Source organism: Nilaparvata lugens, chromosome 3, assembly GCF_014356525.2.
Source record: "Nilaparvata lugens isolate BPH chromosome 3, ASM1435652v1, whole genome shotgun sequence".
Taxonomy (NCBI): domain Eukaryota; kingdom Metazoa; phylum Arthropoda; class Insecta; order Hemiptera; family Delphacidae; genus Nilaparvata; species Nilaparvata lugens.
Window position 1 is genome coordinate 57,579,936 of NC_052506.1, and position 21,010 is coordinate 57,600,945.

Genomic DNA, 21,010 nt, shown 5'->3' on the forward strand with positions numbered 1-21,010 from the left:
TCGACATGATATCACTAGAATGTGCACCTCAAGGGGTAGGGCGCTTATGTTCCATATTTCAGTGATACACCAAGCCGATTATTATAGTCTTGGCCGGGCAAGCCGAGGTGAGACTACCAGTGCCACATAGGTTCACGAAAAAGACTACGTTGACTACCGGCTTGGAGTAACAGTGAAATTTGGAACATAAGCGCCATGAGATCTATCCATCTACCTTGCCATGAGATAGATCTTATGCTTATCAGATTTTCTCTCTGATGTTAAACAGGTGTCATCCGTAAGTCCGAGTATTTCAACTTTTCGTTATTTGTGTTTATTATATAGAATTATATACACATTTCAATTAATATTAAAATACAGTATTGTCATATTAAAAGCCAAAACCTAACATCCCTAACCTTTCCTTTTACCTTTAAAACCTAATTGAGCAGAACCTTTTAGGTTATGTTCATACACTAGACAAATTGAAACTCGCAGTTCTCCCTGTTATACAATGTGTGGGCGTCTTATAGTAAGCTATTAATGTATTTTGGGAGTTGAAAATTTTTATTAAACAGCTCAATATGTAGACAAGAGCGCAAAACACATTGTACATGCAATTATTATGACCGGATCTGGCTGGAGTAGATGAGTCTAGTATCCACCATTAATGGCAAAACGCAATTACATAGGGACATTAGCAGAGTCAGAACCCATTTTCACTGGGACAATGGACGCAATTTTAGAAGACGCCAATATTGTCCTTGTGCAGAGGGGGCTTTAGGGAGCTTCACCATCACATTGTGTGCGAGAAGCTTTTCTCTTTTCAACTCATTGAGAGCAACCTCAAATATTTTGTTTTCATCGTTTAAAGTAACATTATATTAAGCAACTAGTATGAGAAATATTTGTTTACGGTACAAGAATGAAAGTTCTCAGAGAAAGTTTTTTGATTCTGGGATTTCATGCAAGTTCCGTCCATACCTTCCTGTATGAGTCAAGTTTAAAAATCTTTGCTACAGTGGACCTACCAATAACAAATATAGAAAAGAATAAACAAGAAAAAGTACGCAAATGCAGTTTGATGGAGGTCATTCAAACTATAAATTATGGTATTCTTGACCACTAGTTGGGCATTTTGTCAACTATTTATGGTAAATCCTAGTTTCTGCTCTGTTGGGCCAAGTTAAAATTAGGTTACATCACCAAACCTAAACAAAACCTAGTGCGTACCCTTAACATGCTCTGACTTCTTCAGTATGATTTGTAACAATATAAGGCAGGATCCTAGCTGAAAGAATTCAGACTTGTAGGTAAGATTTGTGCAGGCCAGCCGTTCAAATCAGAAATGAGGTTATTTCAGTAATGTGACAAAATAGCTATTTGTATATCTCGAGTGAAAAGTACTGTTTTTTCTCCCTGAGGGAAAAGTTTGAAGCCTGAGGCAAAGCCGAGGGCAAGAATTTTTCTGAGGAAGAAAAAACATTTTTCACTCGTGATATACACAACATTTTTCCTCCACCTACATTTTTATAAAATAATTTTTAAAAACGTACGTGACCAAACAATTTGTTACAACATAATCTAAAAAGTAAACAGCTGGGCTGGCTTGTAATCACAGTTCTCCGCCGACAGCGCTATGCGCTATCTGTCAGCAAAAGTTGTAACAACAATGGCCGCCACTACTACAACTATGATGAAGTTCCAGTTTCAAATTTGATTAGTTAATGAGGATTATTCGTTGGCTGGTATTTAGAATAACATGGAATAAAAAGGAATTTTATACATTTTTTAGTATAGTGATATTAAAGTTTGTAATAATTTTAGCAAACATAAATTTCATATATTGATTGAATGTCTGGTTGAGGTATTGAATTTAGTTGGTTTAATGACTCTATATGCTTCCTCATCTGAGCTTAGACCTTCTAACGTATTTCAAATGTACGTTTTTAAAATATAGATGCTTTCCATGTTATTTAAATGGAGTTACTTTAACGCTCTAGGGAGTTTTCCTGTTTTTTCCTCCCGAGAGCGAAAAAGTGACACTTTAGTATTATGTTCCAGTGAGTAAAGTAAGCACTTTAAGACAGGAGGTGGAGGAAAAATCATTTATAATATTCTATATTATATTTTCAACTAAAAATAAAATTAATGCCAATATAGACCAGACCATGTGAATGCAATCGATAGAGAAGTTGCACAAAATGTCCATTTACACTAATCTTTTAAATGGCCAGATATATAGGTTAGAGTGATTGGACAGCGAAGAAGTACTATTCAACTAATTTAGTGGAGTATTTACAGTGAATACATTCTACTTTGTCTATACTATTATTTATATAAGTAAACAGTAAGTAAGTATTATATATATTATTTATATTATTATTTATATTATTATTTATATAAGTATTTTTGGAAGGTCCAAAAATATGGAATTATATAATGTTATAAAAAGAGTAAACGAACTGTACAATGATGCTTTATATTTAATATGAAATGAATAGGTTTACAAATTAAGGCTGTGAATAATCAGACGTAACGATATAGATAATTATAATAATAGACTCAATAAAGTTGAATAAAAAAACACTTCAGGGCCAAAAAGAGAATATTATTAATCAATTCAACTTCAAACTTTGTTTCACAATATCAATAATTATGACTCATTACACACACAATTCCATCTAAATCTCGAACTTGCAAAATGAATTCTTCATTAATAATAGTCACAATTTACAACAAAATTGAAGGATGATTATACAGTGAACAACTGGAACTAGAAATAATAAAGCCCAGGATGACAGTACATTGAATCAAGTTACATCTATTGAGAGTTGAAGAATAGTCACTGCGTACAAAAAATGTACGAATCACATTTAATATTAGCCTGGTACGGAAGAACACACAACCTTCTTAGTAAGGTGGACGTGGATGTCCTGAAAAAGAATAAAACAGCAATAGCAGTAATAATATACCTATATCATACTAAATTAGAATCAGAATAATCCATGAATATTCAAAATGATAGAATAAACTAATAGAAAATAAATACCCACATTATTTAACTATAATGGTCACATTAAACAAGAACTGGGAAAATGAGTGGTCTATTTCAGAATTGATATCAAATAAATTCATGAAATTCATAGATACATTCTCCAAGATATTGCTCATTGAATGACATTTTTGATTTCTCACAATGTCAATTTTAGGAAAAACTTCCCATTTTGAAAAATAACCCAATTCAAGTTTTTTTTTCTGAAAATCAAGTAAGTCGTTGAATAAACAATACATTGAAGAATTTATCCTCCAAATGTTATGAATTTATTTGCTACCAATTCTGAAATGTAGTACCCAAAAGATTTAAACTTTAGGAGCTCATATCTCAAAAAGTAAAAATTATAAAAACAGTTTTCATTTTAATTTTTTCTATTTTTTAACTTGATAGTATCCAAATTGAAATATGTCACCAGTAAAAGATTTCAAAGGGCGAGGTGCACAACCTTGAGAACAAGCTTTACTTTAGGGAAAAGGATGAATGGAGTGATAACAGTTTAGATTTGACAAACATGGAATCACGTGGAAAAGGGGGATTAAGAACTAAACTATATAGAGTATTTTCATTAAAAAATTGACATGATTTGAGCCATAAGATTGGGAACTGCAATTCCGTTAATATACAGCTAAGTTGCCCAGGTGTTAGTATGCAATCAGTCCCTATCACATACACCTCCCATTTTTGAGAACTAGTTATTTTCAAGAATTATTTTCAAAAGATATTTTCAAGAATATTCTGTTACCTACTTTTTCTTCATAAAGACCAGCAGAGCCGGATAGGTTGCTATTATATGTTTACTAATTTAAGACTAAGAGATTACAAAATTCATAATATGAGCTACCTCTCATAATATGAGCTGTCTGAGATACCTCTCAGAGTGATAAACTCTGAGACAACTCTTCGCTCATCGGTAAGATAAGTGTCACAACTCAAAAACTTAGTCAAAAGAACAATGTCACTACTCAATTATTGGACCAAAAGAAAAGTGACTCAACTCAATTGCCATTTTAAAATAAGTGACACAACTAAAAAACTAGGTCAAAAGAAAATTGACACTTCTCTAATTCATTAGCGATGTGTCACTTATCTTTCAAAGCAACAATTGAATTTGGTTACTTCTATATATTTTGGAGCAGCAATTGAATAGTGCCACTATTTTTACCGATGATGAGCTTCTTTTAAATTCAGTGTTCTTAAAAAATGGAATATATCTATGAAAATAGAATATTATTGGAATGAAAAAACCATGAAGAGTAAGATGTGGTATGTTCAACACTATTGTAAAATTGTTTTTAACATTATTGTATGTAGTGCATATTACCTCTCATCATGCCAGGCGGGGGGCCACGCATCGGAGGACCTCCCATGCCGGGTGGTGGCCCGCCTCTGCCCATGTTCGGTGGCATGCCAGGCGGCATTCCTGCGGCAAACATGAGACAAATTACTCAATAAGACTATTTTCTAATCACAATAATTAATATCAATAGTATAAAGGAATTCTAACTAGTACATTCCAACATAGTGGTTGGGTACAAGGGGATGTTAATGAAAATTGATAGTGAATTGAAATATTTTATAGTGTTTTTTTATTCTATTAATAATATACTATTTTATAGTATATCTTATAATTTTAGTTTATTTATTCCATTCACAATCACAAATAATAATTATAATAATTATATAATATGATTGGGAGAAGACAACAGACATAGCCCAAAACTGTCTTCTCACAAATTTTTACAAAATAAGTTTCAAAAAAGAATGAGGTTAAGATTTCACTTTTCACTTATTAGGTTATTATCTAGTACCTTATTATCCAAGATGGCCTATTCACTGCTGGCGAACAAGTTACACTCATGCCAGTAGTACCATTTTTATATTATAATGCATACCAAAGTTTAAAACCAATAACTATTGAAACATATAATAATATCCAGTGTTTGAATATAAGATAAGGGATCGCCATGCAAGAGATCCAATCGATTCGATCAGAGAAGATGAAGTCTACTGGATTGAAAAGTAGTTTGTACCCCCAAACGACATATCGGAAACTAGAAAAGCGTAAAATAATTAGATGTTATACAGGTGTCCCACCAAGGTTGTAACAGCCGTTGACCATAAATTTTACTCGACATTTCTGTCAAAAAATGTTTTGTAAACTTTTCTCCTATCGACCTTAGTTTACGAGATATATATATTTTTCGATATTTTCCGAATATGACTACTTCCGGTCATTAAATACTCAATAACTCGAAAACTACAGGTCGAAATTCAATTTCAATGGTATTGTTGGGAAGAGAAAAACATTTCAAACAAGATTAATGTAATGTTATCTGTTGATAGATATTTTGCAGTTTTTTATTAGGGCTTAAACTAGAAAAAATGATATTCTTCAAATTAAAAGTGAAATTTCAAACCGGGTTTTCTTAATTTTTCTTCGGGTGATTATAGTGGTTTTAATATTTCAAAAACTTTTTCATTTCATAAGCTTTCGAATGAGTATGAATTTGAAAAGGTAAGTTCCATGATAATATGTTCAAAACTGCTAATATCTGGAATGAACACCTTCAAAATGAGGAAATTCACAAACAGCATGCATGCATCAAGTGGTGATCCTAGGATGAAATCACCTGATTTCGCTCTGACAATATTCACAAGTTTAACCAACATTTCAATATTCTACAATGATATGACTTTTTCAATAACTTGCATTATTTCCTGTACTATAAATCCTGAATAAAATAACAATAAGTGTAAGTTTCAGCCTATTTTCAGTATAATTTTCAGTGTGCTTTCCAGTTAATTGGCATGATTTGTATCAACTTTGTCTAGTAGAGAAGTGTTCGCGTTCATTATCATGAAATTTATCTTGATAGAGTACTTGAACATTTTATTGGTGTATGGAGAGTGTGGATGCAATTCAAGAGAGGCAGAGAGAGTATACAGGAGACGTTTTCCTGACCGAAAACACCCATCTCATAACACGTTTTTAAGATTGAAAGATGTTAAGATGGTAAGGGTCTAGGATCAGTTTCAAGGTACGAGAGGCCCATCTTAATTTCTGAAGCTTTTGAGAATCTTATTCCAAAGTATTTCGAGCAGAATCCTCGATCCAGCATCCGGTGGGCAGCTGGGATGTTGGATGTTTCAAGAATAGTTCAAAGAATATCGAAGAAGAATGACTTTCGACCATTTCATGATACCCAGTTCAAGAGTTGAATTAACCTGATACTGTTTCAAGGATGCAGTTTTGCCGTTGGATCTAAGCACAAGATTGTGTTTCAAACATTTTATTGACAGATCACAGATAAAAGTACGTTCATAAGAACTGGTGCTGTAAATTTCCACAATACACATACATGGACCTTTTATTTTCCCTGCAAGAATGAATGGTGAAGTTTATATGGACTTTCTGGTCAATGAGCTTCACGAATTGATGGAAGATGTGCCTCTCAATTCGAGGCAGAATATGTGGCTCCAGTTGGATGGCTGCCTCCCTCATTATGCTAGAAACGTCCGTGGGTGGCTTGATAACAATTATGCTGAGCGGTGGATTGGCCGAGGTGGACCCCTAAGTTGGCCACCACGCTCGCCTGATCTTACTCCAATGGACTTCTTCTTCTGGGGGTTGTGAAAAGTAAAGTTTACAGAGATCCTGGAGACCAGGGAGGAACTGATTCTCAGAATTCGATTGACGTTTAAAGTAATAAAGACACGGCCCAACAAAGTGAGACGGGCAACTCGAAGCTTGATGAAACGCAGCAGAAGTTGCATAACAGAAATGTAACAGGCTATTTTGAATTCCTCTAAGCAGTGAGCAAGATATGTAACTTGATTACCATCTGAATGATTGCCATCAGTTTTTTTTTAATAAATTCTGTCATTCATCTACTTTGAATTATTATTCTATGAATAAATTTGGTTGGATCTTGTAAAATTCTTGAATGATCAATATTTTATATAGAAATTAGGCTATGTACTATAGAAAATAATGCAATAATCAGGTGATTTCACCCTCTTAGGATCACCACTTGATGCATGCTGTTCGTGAATTTCCTCATTTTGAAGGTGTTCATTCCAGATATTAGCAGTTTTGAACACTTTTTCATGGAACTTACCTTTTCAAATTTATATTCATTCGAAAGCTTATGAAATGGAGAAGTTTTTGAAATATTGAAACCACTATAACTACCCGGAGAAAAATTTGTTTGAAATTTGACGAATATCATTTTTCTAGTTTAAGCCCTAATAAAAAACTACAAAATATCTAAAAAAAAGATAAAATTAAATTATTCTTGTTTGAAATGTTTTTCTCTTTCCAACAATACCATTGAAATTGAAATTCGACCAATACTTTTCGAGTTATTGAGTATTTAATGCCCGGAATTAGGCATATACTGAAAATATCGAAAAATCTATATATCTCGAAAACTAAGGTCGATAGGAGAAAAGTTTACAAAACATTTTTTTGTCAGAAATGTCGAGTAGAATCTATGGTCAACGGCTGTTACAACCTTGGTGGGACACCTGTATATGGGTAGACTCCATTTTTTTCTGGTAAGGCAAAAAGATATAGGCATAGCACAAAGAACGTGGAAGCATAATAGCTGGAGCACTCAGTGTGCTAATTAATATAATTATAGAATAGAACGGTTTCTTCATTTGATGAAGTGGAGAAATTTGAAAAGTCCTCTACTCTACCACTTGACCAAATCGTCAACAGAACAAAGCAACAATAAAATAAATAGACAAGACCAAACAAAACTGTGGACCAGAGGTTCCCAAAGTTTTTTGTATCACCCTCCTTGTTATTTGGAGATCCCCCCATAGCCCCGTACAATGGGTTGAGTTACCAACAAAGCACAGCGTAAGTCATTTTTGACATCACGTTTTTGCGGTACTTGGGTTTAGGTCACCCCAAGAGTTATTGTAATAAATAGAGACCATTGAAGAGCTAGAATAATGGCTTTTATTGACTAAAATAAACTGAGATAAAATAACAAACTTTCTGATGTTTTAGAATAATTCAAACAACTGATTCATGACATATGATTATCATATCATTCTTCCCTCCCAGTAGTGGAACCTACCGGGGCCAATCTACGAATGTTGACAGAAACTTCTCTTCCATCAGAAAGTCTTACTTGAGCGACATGAGGGTTCAAATGAATAATTTTTACCTTTTCAACTTCAGGATTACTGAGTCTTACAAAGGTCTTCATCCATGCCTTCTTGGCGTTGATCAGCCAGGATGGCAAGTTTGTCATAAACGTGGAATTACGAGGATGAATGAACATTCGCTCGTGAGGTGTGCAATTGATGGTCGTGCAGAGAAGCGAGCGAATGCTGCTTAGTGATTCTAAGAGTACCTTTTCCCAGTGAGAAGTATCCATGTTCCTGGACCGTAGGGCTAAACGGATTGTCTTCCAAATTATTCCATTGTAGCGTTCCACCTGTCCATTACCTTGAGGGTTGTAAGGTGTTGTGGAGCTGGTAGCTACACCCTTGGACATTAAGTAATCTTTGACATCTTTAATAGAAAACTGGTCCCTCTATCAGTGTGTATGTATGAAGGATAGCCGTATGTGGTGAATAAGTCATTGAGATTTTGAATTACTGTTTCTGATGACATGTCTCGACAGGGATAGGCAAAGGGAAATCTCGAATATTCATCCACAATAGTGAGGATGTACTTGTTTCTAGTTGATGATGGCAGGGGTCCTTTGAAGTCAATGTTGATCCTTTCAAAAGGCCGAGTTGCTTTTATCAATTTTCCTTTGAAACAGTTGAATCTTGGCTTCAGCTCTGAGCAGATCTTGCATTCCATGCAGACTTCTGTGATGTCATCTACCGAGTAAGGAAGGTTATGAGCTTTAGTCCAGTGAAAAAATCTTGTGATGCCGGGGTGGCAGAGGTCTTGATGATATTTTATCAAGTCTTGTTTTGATGTGATACATCCCATTATCACACATGCTCGAGAAAGAGCGTCAGCAGTTATGTTCTCTTTACCAGGTCGGTAAATGATCTCATAGGTGTATTGAGATAGCTCAAGGCGCCACCTCATGATTTTTTCGTTCTTCACCTTGCCTCTTGCCGCGCTACTGAACCTTAATGAAACAGATTTTTGATCAGTAATAAGTTGAAAGAAACGACCAGATAAGTAATGACGCCACTTCCTAATAGATTCTACAATGGCATATGCCTCTTTTTCAACTGATGAGTGTCGTTTTTCACTTTCGTTTAGCATTCGTGAAAAGTATGCAACAAGACGTTCATTGTAAGATAGTATTGCTGCTATGCAGAAATCTGAGGCATCAGTCTCTACAGTGAGAATGCCTCCTTCATCAAAAACATGTATTACAGCTGCAGCTACCTCTTTTTTAAGATCTTCAAAAGCTGCAAGGGCCTTTCCTTGAAGAGGGAAGAGCGTACAGTGTGCCAAGGCATGAATTTTACTTGAAAAATTTTGTATCCATCGAGAGTAATGTGCGAAGAGGCCCACAGTTCTCTGAAGAGTTTTGGGATTAGGAGGTGGGGGCATATTAAGTAGAGGCTCAAGGCGTTCGGGATCTGGACGTAATGATTTGTTTCCAACTAAAAATCCTAGGAAACGTATCTCCTTTTGACAGAATTTACTCTTCTCCTTGTTTATAGTAAGTGAGTTATTTGAAGCTGCTGCAAGAAACCGTTCAAGATTAGTGTCATGTTCTTCTTTTGAATTTCCACAAATTATGACGTCATCTAAATAAGCATAGGTATCAAATAATTTCTCTTTTTGTATGAGTGAATCAATTACTCTTTGAAAAGCTGAAACACCATTAGTGACACCAAAAGGAATACGACAGAACTGATAAAGTTTCCCACATGCAAATCCTGTGTATTGCCTTTCTTCAAGATTGGTACTTGGTGATATGCGGATTTCAGATCTACAGTACTATACCAGGAATACTGAGCTACTTTGCGAACTAAATCTTCCATATTTGGAATGGGATAGGCGTCCAATTCAGTGAATTTGTTTATAGTTCTAGAATAATCTATAACCATCCTTTTTTTCGGTTATCGGGTTTAACAAGAAATGCTTGGGTACGCCAAGGTGTGTGGCTTTCTTCTATGATGCCATCTTCCAGTAATTGTTATTCTAGCTCTTCAATGGTCTCTATTTATTACAATTTTATTGACTAAAATAAACTGAGATAAAATAACAAACTTTCTGATGATTTAGAATAATTCAAACAACTGATTCATGACATATGATTATTATATCAGTTATTTTACGCTATTTTACAAATGTATGTTCTTGAAAAAGGCAAATACATCCGGCAAAATACATCATAAGGCAAACAGCTTCCTCTGAAACACTGGGGTAAATTTTCAAGGACTTAGACCGAAATGAGGGCTTGTCAATTTCTTCAAAATCGTATCGAACAGCAGTCTTTTCTTATTTCTACTTCTCTTGCAACTCTTTGGACAGCAACTGTATGTCCATGTTCTACGGTCGGTTGATAGTTTGTAAAACCAAATGTACAATTATGAAAACTTGGCAAGACTTTATTTTGAAGACCAGAGGAAATGTTTTTAATTCATTTCATTTGGGAATCCTTGCTGTAAACTAATTGATGTATTGGTATTGAGATAAGAATGAGAAACAGTTTTGGTTACCCATCATTGCTCCTGGAGGAGGCATCATAGGTTGCGGTGGCATTCTGGGGGGACCGCCGGGCCTCATCTGCGGAGGGGCCGACAACTGGCCTCTGCCACCTGGGGTCATCACCTGCTGAGACGGACCTCCCACACCTTTCACTGGCCCTTGTAAGCCTGCAATACAATAGCAATTGTAATCAAATCACACACATCTATATTTGAATCTTCGAAACAACATCAATATTCATTTGATGAACACTAACGAATAAATTAAAATTTTAGAATCAAATATTGTCATACAGTGATTGTCCTGCATTATCTTCAATATGAAAATACTGTTTACTGTACAAAGTCTCTCAGACTTTACCAAAGTCTCTTGGTATTTTAATATTATAAAAATACACTATTTATACTGTATGTGAACGGGACGTTGTCTTCTTGCGACTTTGGAAATATACATAGAATTCGATGTAAATAAAAACCAGTAGATGAAAAGTAGTAGACATTAGTACTATAGTATCTATAAGCTTTTTGTAAGCTTGATGTGGGCTAATATCAAGTTTATCATTAGTAAATTGACCTTTCAGCCTATAAGTATCCGATATATTTCTATTTCCAATTTAAAAAAGATAAATCATCTTTTGAATAAATAATTTTTAATTTCGTCATTTTAGTAAATTGCAAGTTTTTGGGTGTGTAGTGTAGTTTCTTTGTTGGTTGATAAATACGTTTTCTTAAAAACCTTTTTCAGGGTACCATTTTTTTAAAAATAACACCAAAAAATAAACATAAGACTTGTATGAAACGAAAATTTAATGAGACAGAGATGGAGGTTACCTGCAGGCACACTGGATCCGCCGGTGGGCATACCTCGGCCGGCAGCCCGAGCAATGCCCGGACCGGGCATGGAGCCTGGAATGGGGACCCGGGGCAGACCTTCCTCGGGTGGGGGCAGTCCTTCCACTGTCAGCGAGACAATGTTCTCTCCGCGCAGCAATACAAATCCCAGCGTTCTTTTCTCTTCTCTTTCCGGCTGCTTCGTGGTCTTGGGCTTAATCTTGCGGAATTCATCACAGTCACCAAGTATCAGGTTCATGTGTTTGTCGAATGCTAAAATACATTGCAATTGATATTTTATTGAAATAAAGCTACATTTTTTTCAATTTTGATCATTCAACAGCAAAGCAATTCCGGTCTCTATAAAACAGAAAGATTCTTCTAACAGACAAAAATCCCAAATTGTTCTGAGCTCAGACAAGATCAGTATAAACCCAGTTTTAAAAGAGCATCGTTATCCGAGCCACTAATTAAAGTAAGATAATTCTATTTTTTATGTAGTTAAGTAGCTAACTGATTCTGAGCGGCAAAAAGCGGTGACCCTTCCCATGACAATATTAAGAATTCCATCAAACATCTCAATGAAAATGATTCATTCATATATAATACTCACAATCAATCATTATTTCCTCGCCGAAAGCCCGTTAAGCCAAGATCTGGCATTAGGTTACTGCAATTAGGATGAAAATTGACTTCTAATCAACCATCAATAAGCAGTAGGAAGGAACCACTACTGTACCATTTGAAGTGGACGGAAGCGCTCATTCGAGGATCGATGCGAGTCTAAATAATTGGTCTGAATATTTTATTGACGATTTAATGATACTGTATGTAATATAGTAGCATTCTAATTATTAACATGAAGTAGTATTGAAGATGCTTTACCTTTGAACGTTCCTACAAACGTTCTCGAGTCCTGCAAGATTATTCGAACTCTGTAGTTAAGATGCTGTTGCATCTTATTATTCTTGCCGATCGTCTGAAACACACATTAAACACACAATAAACCATAAAAAAAAAGATTCGCAAAATGCATAGGATTGATAAAAGGGTTGTTCATTTTGACCGAATAGTGATTCCCTTGAAATTGGACTGTGAGGCTAAAGCCGGCTCCAGACATGCATCATTCGGCAAACACTGAATAGCGACTTGCCGAATCGCTAGTAGTGTAGATGGATGTTTGTCTATTCAGCAAACAGCGAAAATTCGTGCTCGTTGTTTCAGCCGACTCCAGACATGCGGCATTCGGCGAACACCCAGCATACTCGCCGAATTACGAGTAGTGTGGATGGATGTTTGGTATTCGGCAAGCAGTGAACATTCGTGCTCGTTGTTTTCCCGGTCGGTGTGGGACTTTTGAACACATCAAAGTGGACGAATGTTCATGTGAAATGTACATACCATGTGTTAATATAGAACTATAATCTAGAGATACTACCTCTCCGAAACAGATGATTAATTGGTAGCTAAATTAATACCCAGTCCAATTTTGTAAGGTTGGCATTAAGTTGAAGGTTTCTAAACAAGATTTGAGTTCTGTCACTTTATTACCATGGGCGTACTACAGTAACTATATTACCCACAGTATGGCCATTGACTGTCACGCTTCTGATTGGTTAGCCCGGTCACATGGTACAAATCCGCCATTAAGATTCCAAACAAACTTCAAGTCCTATCTTATAGCATTAGAAATTTGGAACTTATCACTTCTTTTACCGATTGTAAACATATTTTGAATTTAGGATGAGTTTGATATATCATTTTCGAAGGGTAATTGATTAGACTTAAATATAGGCAATAAAGAAAATTTTAAAAACACTAATAAAGCTTGAAACATTAATTTTCCTTCCTTCGGACTCATCGCAGACCACTTCTAGAGCTTTCGCGGACAACTTATTGGGAACCACTGATCTAGATAAAAAAGCAGAAAGATAAATTTCAATTTTATTGTATTTCCTCATCCAATTTATTGGATCGAACTTCAAATAATTCAATTTCAAAATACTTTTTGCGGCTCAATTAAATTTAACATTTTATAAAATTTTTAACCGTGATTAAGTGCTGATTAAGTAAATCTTGAATTCTATTATTGATTCTCTTCAATACTGAGTACCCCACCCATGTTTAATAATTCGTCAATAGTTATTGATATAATATGGATTTAGAGTTGCATTACCACAAGCTTAAGATTTGAAATATCACTAAATGTTAATAATAATGGTTATGTAATAATAATGGTATAGTAATGGGCTATGTCTTTTCTTTTTCAATTGCTTACATGTTAATTAAAATCATTAAGTAGAACTATTGGCTTTTCCACAGTTTATATCCAATGTTGTGTTTACAATATTTTTGTCAGACTTATTGGCTGTCAACTAATAAAACAAAATACTTGAATGTTATGGAATCTATTGTGATGAGAATTCCATCATATTTCTACAAATAGATATGAGAACATCATTATTTTTTGTCAATGGAACAAAATTTATTACAATATCATGACATATTTCAAAAGTTTTTTGGAGATTCAGCTTTCAGGTTACCTACCTTTCATTTTTACTTGCTATTATCTAAGAATCAGTATTTCAAGTTCCAAATATAGGGAATATAGAAAAAACATTAAAGAAATTATATCGAAGTTAATAATTACAAAAATATGCTTTAATAAGTAAAGGCAAGCGATTTTACTTATAATCGCCTATTAGCTCCATTGTAAAATTCAAATATTTGGAATCTTCATGGCGGTGGCGGGAAAAAAATCCAATGGCCATACTGTGGGTAATATAGTTACTATAGGGCGTACAAGGGAAATGCACCAAGTGCAATTTTTCCAAACTTTGATTTTTAATTAATTCTATAAACTATGAATATTAAATCATATAAAATCAAATAAACAATTATCAAACAAATGAAGAATATTTCATTTCTTGCAGTATGATATTATTTTGTGAAAAATCACTATAAGGAAATTATGATTGATGTTAGAAATTTACTTTTATGGACTTTCCTTGTATGCCCACGTATGTTAGTACCAAGTTGAAGAACTTATCTATATTATAATAAAGAAAAAACTGGCTTACACTGGCTATACACGTACGGGAAAGGAAAATTATGTTTCATGCATCATCACGCCTAAACTACTGAATTTAAATTAACTTGAAATTTTGCATATAATTAACCAAAGATGGTTTTAGGCCTACTTCAAGCTCTTCAAGATTCTACTCGCTCAAGTTTTTATTCAACTTTTAAAAAAGACCGTTGCTGAGCACGGGTTACCTGCTAGTTAATGAATAATTCAAATCTTGATGTAAACTAGATAAATAACCAGACCCGTTCAGGTTAATGAATTATTTAAATGCTTTAAAAAATTCTACAAATATTTTTTTAATCAATTAAAGTTAAAATTCTAGGGCTTTTAACAAAATTTTACCGCGCGTCCAAACTCTGTATCTAAGCTATTTTTGGAGATATCGACTCAATTTTTTTCTTTTACTAGAAAGAGGACAAAAAGTTGAAGCTCGGAAGCCCAAATATTATAAAAGAATTTGAATTTGATAGAGTTCGCTCTCGCGGTAAAATTTAGCCGGGCTTTTCTTGTTCTATAGAGTTATTGACCCGGGTACATAGGGTTAGTTTCTTTTATTTATAAAAGCAGGATAAGCAAGAAGAGCATCTCCAATATCGAGATACATGTTTATTTATTTGGTTAGCACAAACAATAGGCTACAATGATGGAAAAAGAAAAAACAGACTACTGCCTACAACTCTTCCAATTTCCTAATTTAGTTTCAAATTGTCCAAATATTATAGTAGGCTACATAGGTTATGTCTATTTCAATTTCTACACCAAATCACAATCTGAGAATATAGATCACAATAAAACAAACAATTTTAAATTTGGATAGATTGATAGTAAAACTTTTGTAAAAACATGGAACAATCTTTAAATTCACAAAATAAAGAATGAAACCACTTAAATTTTAAGCTCGAAAATATCATGTTCACCTTAGCTACATAACAGCTGTTTCATGTTGACAGTAGATGACATTCAGTTGAGTATTTGCTATTCCCAAAAATCTGGTGTGGCACACTCACACAACTTTCCTTGCCGTTATGAAAATTGATCACCTGACGCTAGTGTTCCCGCGCATCTCAAGTCTACTTATAAACAAAGATCTGAGCCAGCTGGTGACAGGACAACGATGGAGACATTCGAGACTGTAGTATAAATTTGAAAAGGGACAGTTTTGGGCATAAGCCTGTTGTGCCTCCTCATATAATTGTACGATTGAAAAAATGAATAAATAAATAAAAACTATAAATCCAATAATTCAATGATTTTGTTACAAATTTTCTATGCTTTTACACTCCAGAGCAAAGCTCGGTCCCCCGATATTACGGTTAGTATAAAGAAAACTCACTGCTAGTCTATAACCTGACCATTTTTTTGTGAAAGTTTGTTTTACATTAAACCACCAGTGGACCACTAGAGAGTACTCATTTGCAGTCGTGTGTAAAGTTCAGAAACCAGGATTGGTATAGTGAGGTCCACGTTATAATGACAGTATTTGATCAAATTTGGTTTTACTATCCTTGTCTATCATTCGACATAGCCGGTGGTACTATTCTTTTCTAAGTCCACAACGATACCAATTATGTTTTTGACAGTGTGGAAATATAATTAATTAATGCAGAGAATCGGCATCGCTATTCTTCTATCTTCATTTTCTGCCATTATAACGTGGACCTCACTATAGCCTGGCCACTGTCTGGCTACTGGCTCGTATTTCAGCCGGCCGCCACAATATGGCTACATAATTGTAAATAGCGTAAAAAGAACTAATAGCCCGCCACTTGCTCGGAAACTTGAAGACTCACTGGTGGCCTAAGCCTGAGCCTCCAAATTGCATGGTTGATTAATGGTTACGTATATATTATTTATTTTAAAAAACCATGTGACTAATTGGAAGTTAAAGGATAATATACTATTTGTTGTTTGATAACTTATATGCCTCAAACCAAAATTTTTAAGATGCGGCTGGGTAAGCAAGTTAGGCTACATAAAGTTTTGTAAAAAGTATAGCCTAGGCCTACTTGAATAAAAAAAATAGTAATTTTAAAGCATGGGTCAAGCTCATGCTTATTACTAGTGTACCCTACCTAATAAAAATAGTCTTTATTATAAGTATCAAATATTTAGCCGGTAGCATGTTTGGTATTCAAAGGAAGAGGTTAGGTCTTTGTCTTAATTGACAAAAAAAGATGAAATTGTGATATCCTCTAAATCAGTCCTGGAATAATAAGTAATTTTACTATTAGAATGAAAGAGATGCAACAATATTAACAGTGAACAGTACACAGTCGGTAATTTAAAATGATTATACACAGTGTTTATGTTTATTATAGAAAGCCACTTGCTAATACTTACCATCTTTGTAGAATCAGTTCACAAAATACAATTAAATATATATTATTGCTAAGAACCCCTTGAAATAATTGAAAAATATTTGTATGAGACTAAAAATTACAATATTTAACTATTTTCAACACAATCACTAATCCATTTTTATTCAATCCAGTTCCCACTTCCCAAGAATCCCAAGCGCCCAAGCCACAAGCTTTGTCAGCGTTCCCGGAAACCAGACGAAATAAAACGTTTAAATTAAAAATTTCAAATGAAACCTTTACAAACCAAAAAAAAGAAAATTTGATAACTAATATCATGAAAAAATATTTTCTGCACTTTAAATATGGATAAAAACTAATATGTTAAGAAGCCTCACGGCTTATCTTCAGAAAGTACCCCAATGCTTTCCCAAACAATTTAGAATTTGTTGAATTTTAGAACAAGCAAGCTTCGACCTTCAAAATATTAGAAAGCATATGTACAAGCAGAGCTGTAGGTGGAAACTTTGTCAACTAATCGCCGTAAGCAGTTGCTCGGTGGTTCATCAAACCATCAATGGTTTAAACCGTAAATCCATATTATTCTGATTCTATCGTTAGCTATATTGAGGTCCACGTTATAATGGAAGTAAAGAAAGATAGGAAAACAACGTTGCTGATCCTCAGTCTTATCAATGCCTTTTATAAACGGTAGCTGATACAAGTTTAATGATGTAATAACAACTGTTCATTCTCGTTTCAAATAATAAATTATATTTTATCAAGCAATAATCTATATTTTTGAATAATTTCATAATCGATTTTAATAATTAAGATGAAATATTTTTTCACCGTAATTATTTATTCTACATTGTTAAAATACGATCTGGCAACAACGCAAAGCGAGAAAGAAATAGCGCTATCCACTTTGTTTAATAATAGATATGGATAGCAATACCATTGCTAAACAAACACTACTATTCTAACATGGACCTCACTATAGTAAAACTGGAGCAAAGCAAATTTTTGAGCATTTAAACTAGCAATATACGTGAACGGGATGAGCAGTGAGTCAGTACCTATTGAACATAAATATTACCCAACTTTTATCACTCATGGAAAATGCTGTTGTCATACAATATTACATCAAATGATTTCAAATAATAATCTACAAAATAGTAAAGTTTTCTTAGCTTGACAGAAAGAATCAAGATGGTTAATTCTTTATAAGGTATTTGAATCCAATATTGATTTATACTGTGAGCATTCATTAGACAACATGAATGTTATCTATTCACGAATGCGTTGCTTGCATTAGGAAATCTCACATAGTATTCTTGAAATCGTTTTTGACTCACAAGACTTTGTTCTTCCCGGACCTTTGACAACACTCTACCAACAGTAACAAACTTGGTCAATGCAGTGGATTTCCAGCCTCAACAACCTGGCTAAATAATTTCATAGGCTCTGAATCAAATAAGTTAATAATTAGGTACCAGGCTGTGAATTTGTGGGGTATTTGTGCCCGTCCTTGTAGCCCAGTCAATATAAAGGTTTTTTTCGATCTGAAAATTAAATAAAAGCTGAATCTTTTACCATCGATAGAACCCTCCCAGAGGGTCATTCTCCCAAAAGTCCCAAGAAATCCCCTTGGAGCTTTCACCCCTAGCCACCCTCAAAGTTGAAAAATGCAGGTAATCACAGAAAATCAATTATCTCTGTACCCATTGATCGGAAACAGTTCTATTATATGCCATTCGATTCATTACATTATGGACTACAATATTAGATATATAAATTTTTCAAATAAAATTAACAGTTTTCTTCATAAAATAATATATATGTAAAAATTTAGGGGGTTTGCGATTTGATTTTTTTTGTTTTCTTCGATTAATTTCAAAGTAAGTAGTTTTAAAGAAAAATGAGCCGAATAATTAATATACGGTAGCCACTCTCATTGCAAATCCATTGATGTATATTGTTATGTATTTGCGATTCGATTTGACGCCGTGGAAGGGGAAACAGTCGACACGGAACGGCGCGGCTGACTCTCTTATCCATAGTAAACAGCAAACTGGAAATCAATTATCTCTGTAACCATTAATCGGAAAAAAATCTATCATATGTCATTCGATTCATTTCCTCAATAAATCGAACAGTTTCCTTGATAAAATAATATAATGTAAAAATTTAGGGGTTTTTCGATTTGATTTTTTTGTTTTCTCCAATTAACTTTGAAGCAAGTAATTTTAAAGAACAATGTGACGAATAAGAATAATTATTGTAGCCACATTCATTGTGAATCCATTGATGTATATTGTTATGTATTTGCGATTCAAGTTGACGCTGTGGAAGGGGAAACAGCCGACGCGGCTGACTCCCTTCACCATAGTAAACAGAATAGTACTGCTGTCTACATTGCATCTCATTTACACTATGGCGCTCGAAACAATTAATTTTGTCTATTGTTTTGACATGCGCTGTATATAGATTTTTACTTTTCAATACTCTAAAAAAATATTACAATTTTCTTGATTTAACCATGCTCATGATAAAAATCAGGATTTCGTTGTTTGCTCACAGAATCTATTATATTAATTTGAAGTGTGCCTTCTCCATACGAGTCAGAGGTAACACAATTTGATAACTCTAGCTTCAGATATTGATGTTTTTCAATGAAGTTTCATGATATATTATGTGTCCGACTCCTTCATCTCATCCTTATTTATTTGTAAAAAATGAAGATTCAAAATTTCTTTTCATAGCTTTTCTTGTGTTTTATCTTGTTTCGTCACTCTTTATAATTTAAACACTTGATAATGGAATAAATATCATCAGATCACGTAAACAAAAAAAAAATAAATAAAAGGGTGGGCCTACCTGGGATACTATATGATAACACTGTACTCCTGATAAGTTGAAAATTTTCAAGCTGAAAGTAGATTAATTTGTTGCACATTCGGTTCGAATATTAACAAATGTTACCAAATATTAACAATATCATCACATATAGTGAGAACGAATTACTCTGAAGCTTTCTATTCTCACTGAACATGAAGAGGCAATAGCAAGCCAGAATTGCAGTTCCGTTCAAATCATTATTATCAGAGCTTTCAAATTGATGCTATGTAACTATGGATGCTATCCCCGTCTCACAATTTCCCTATTTATCCTTATCGTGATTCAGAATAAAGTGGTTGATCTCTATAATCACAAAAATCAATGTACAGTACCTATAATAAATAGTAAAAATAACAAAATTTCTAATGATAATGCAACTTTTCCTAGGTACAAATTTCAAGGCTCATAAAATGACTTTTTCTCAATCACAGGCAGAAATTCCAATGATCATCATAATAGTAATTTGATGAAAATTGTTTGTATTGTACATTGTTCGACGTAAGATAAGCTACATCTTTAAGGTAATCAACGTATTTAGGATTATCATGTTTATGAATGAAAGCGATACTGTGATAGAAGATTAGTCAAACTGAAATATAAACATTATATACAATGCATATTTCTGATCAACTATAATTACAAATGATAGTATCAAGCCGAAATGAATTGAGCAACTGAATTTCAAAGTTACTATTCACTGTTCAAATCGCACTGTACTTTCCTTTTACTTCCAAATGGATTGAATTGCCTCACTCTTCAACGTAACAATTATTGTAAAAAACCAGTGGAATGTGTACGTCACCCAAATAGCATTTGAATTTCAATTTTCAGATCATGAAATTCATAAAAAACTAATTCTTGAGAGAATAGTGATGAATTGCAAACAGTGCAAGTAGCATTGATACAAAGCGATACAATGAATATCAACATCGATTAATTTAATACTGGACTTATCAAATTTATATTACCGTTAATTTATATTATTTATAAAGCAAATTGTCACCTGGTCATATGGGACATATATATGAATCATATATTTATCTCATATTGATCAGGATTTTAGAGTTTTAATTTAGGAATGTTTAATGAACAATGTTTTTGTCTTTGAACAGTTTTGTCATCGACAGAAAGATTGTTTATTTCACTTGTTACTTGTTATCAAAATTATTGTAGCTTCTCTTTTGTTTTTCATAACAAACGTGCTCGCTT

General features: G+C 33.9%; 1 protein-coding gene across 1 annotated transcript; it reads right to left on the reverse strand.

The window, feature by feature from the left end:
- Nucleotides 1–2,445: 2,445 nt before the first annotated feature.
- LOC111051737 (small nuclear ribonucleoprotein-associated protein B) lies at nt 2,446–17,281 on the reverse strand. The gene is made up of 6 exons (XM_022338288.2): nt 16,944–17,281; nt 12,401–12,494; nt 11,516–11,788; nt 10,697–10,852; nt 4,359–4,457; nt 2,446–2,915 (listed from the first exon to the last, which is right to left on the reverse strand). The coding sequence occupies exons 1-6, from the start codon at nt 16,944–16,946 to the stop codon at nt 2,893–2,895; spliced, it is 648 nt and encodes a 215-aa protein (XP_022193980.2). The 5' UTR covers nt 16,947–17,281; the 3' UTR covers nt 2,446–2,892.
- Nucleotides 17,282–21,010: the final 3,729 nt, after the last annotated feature.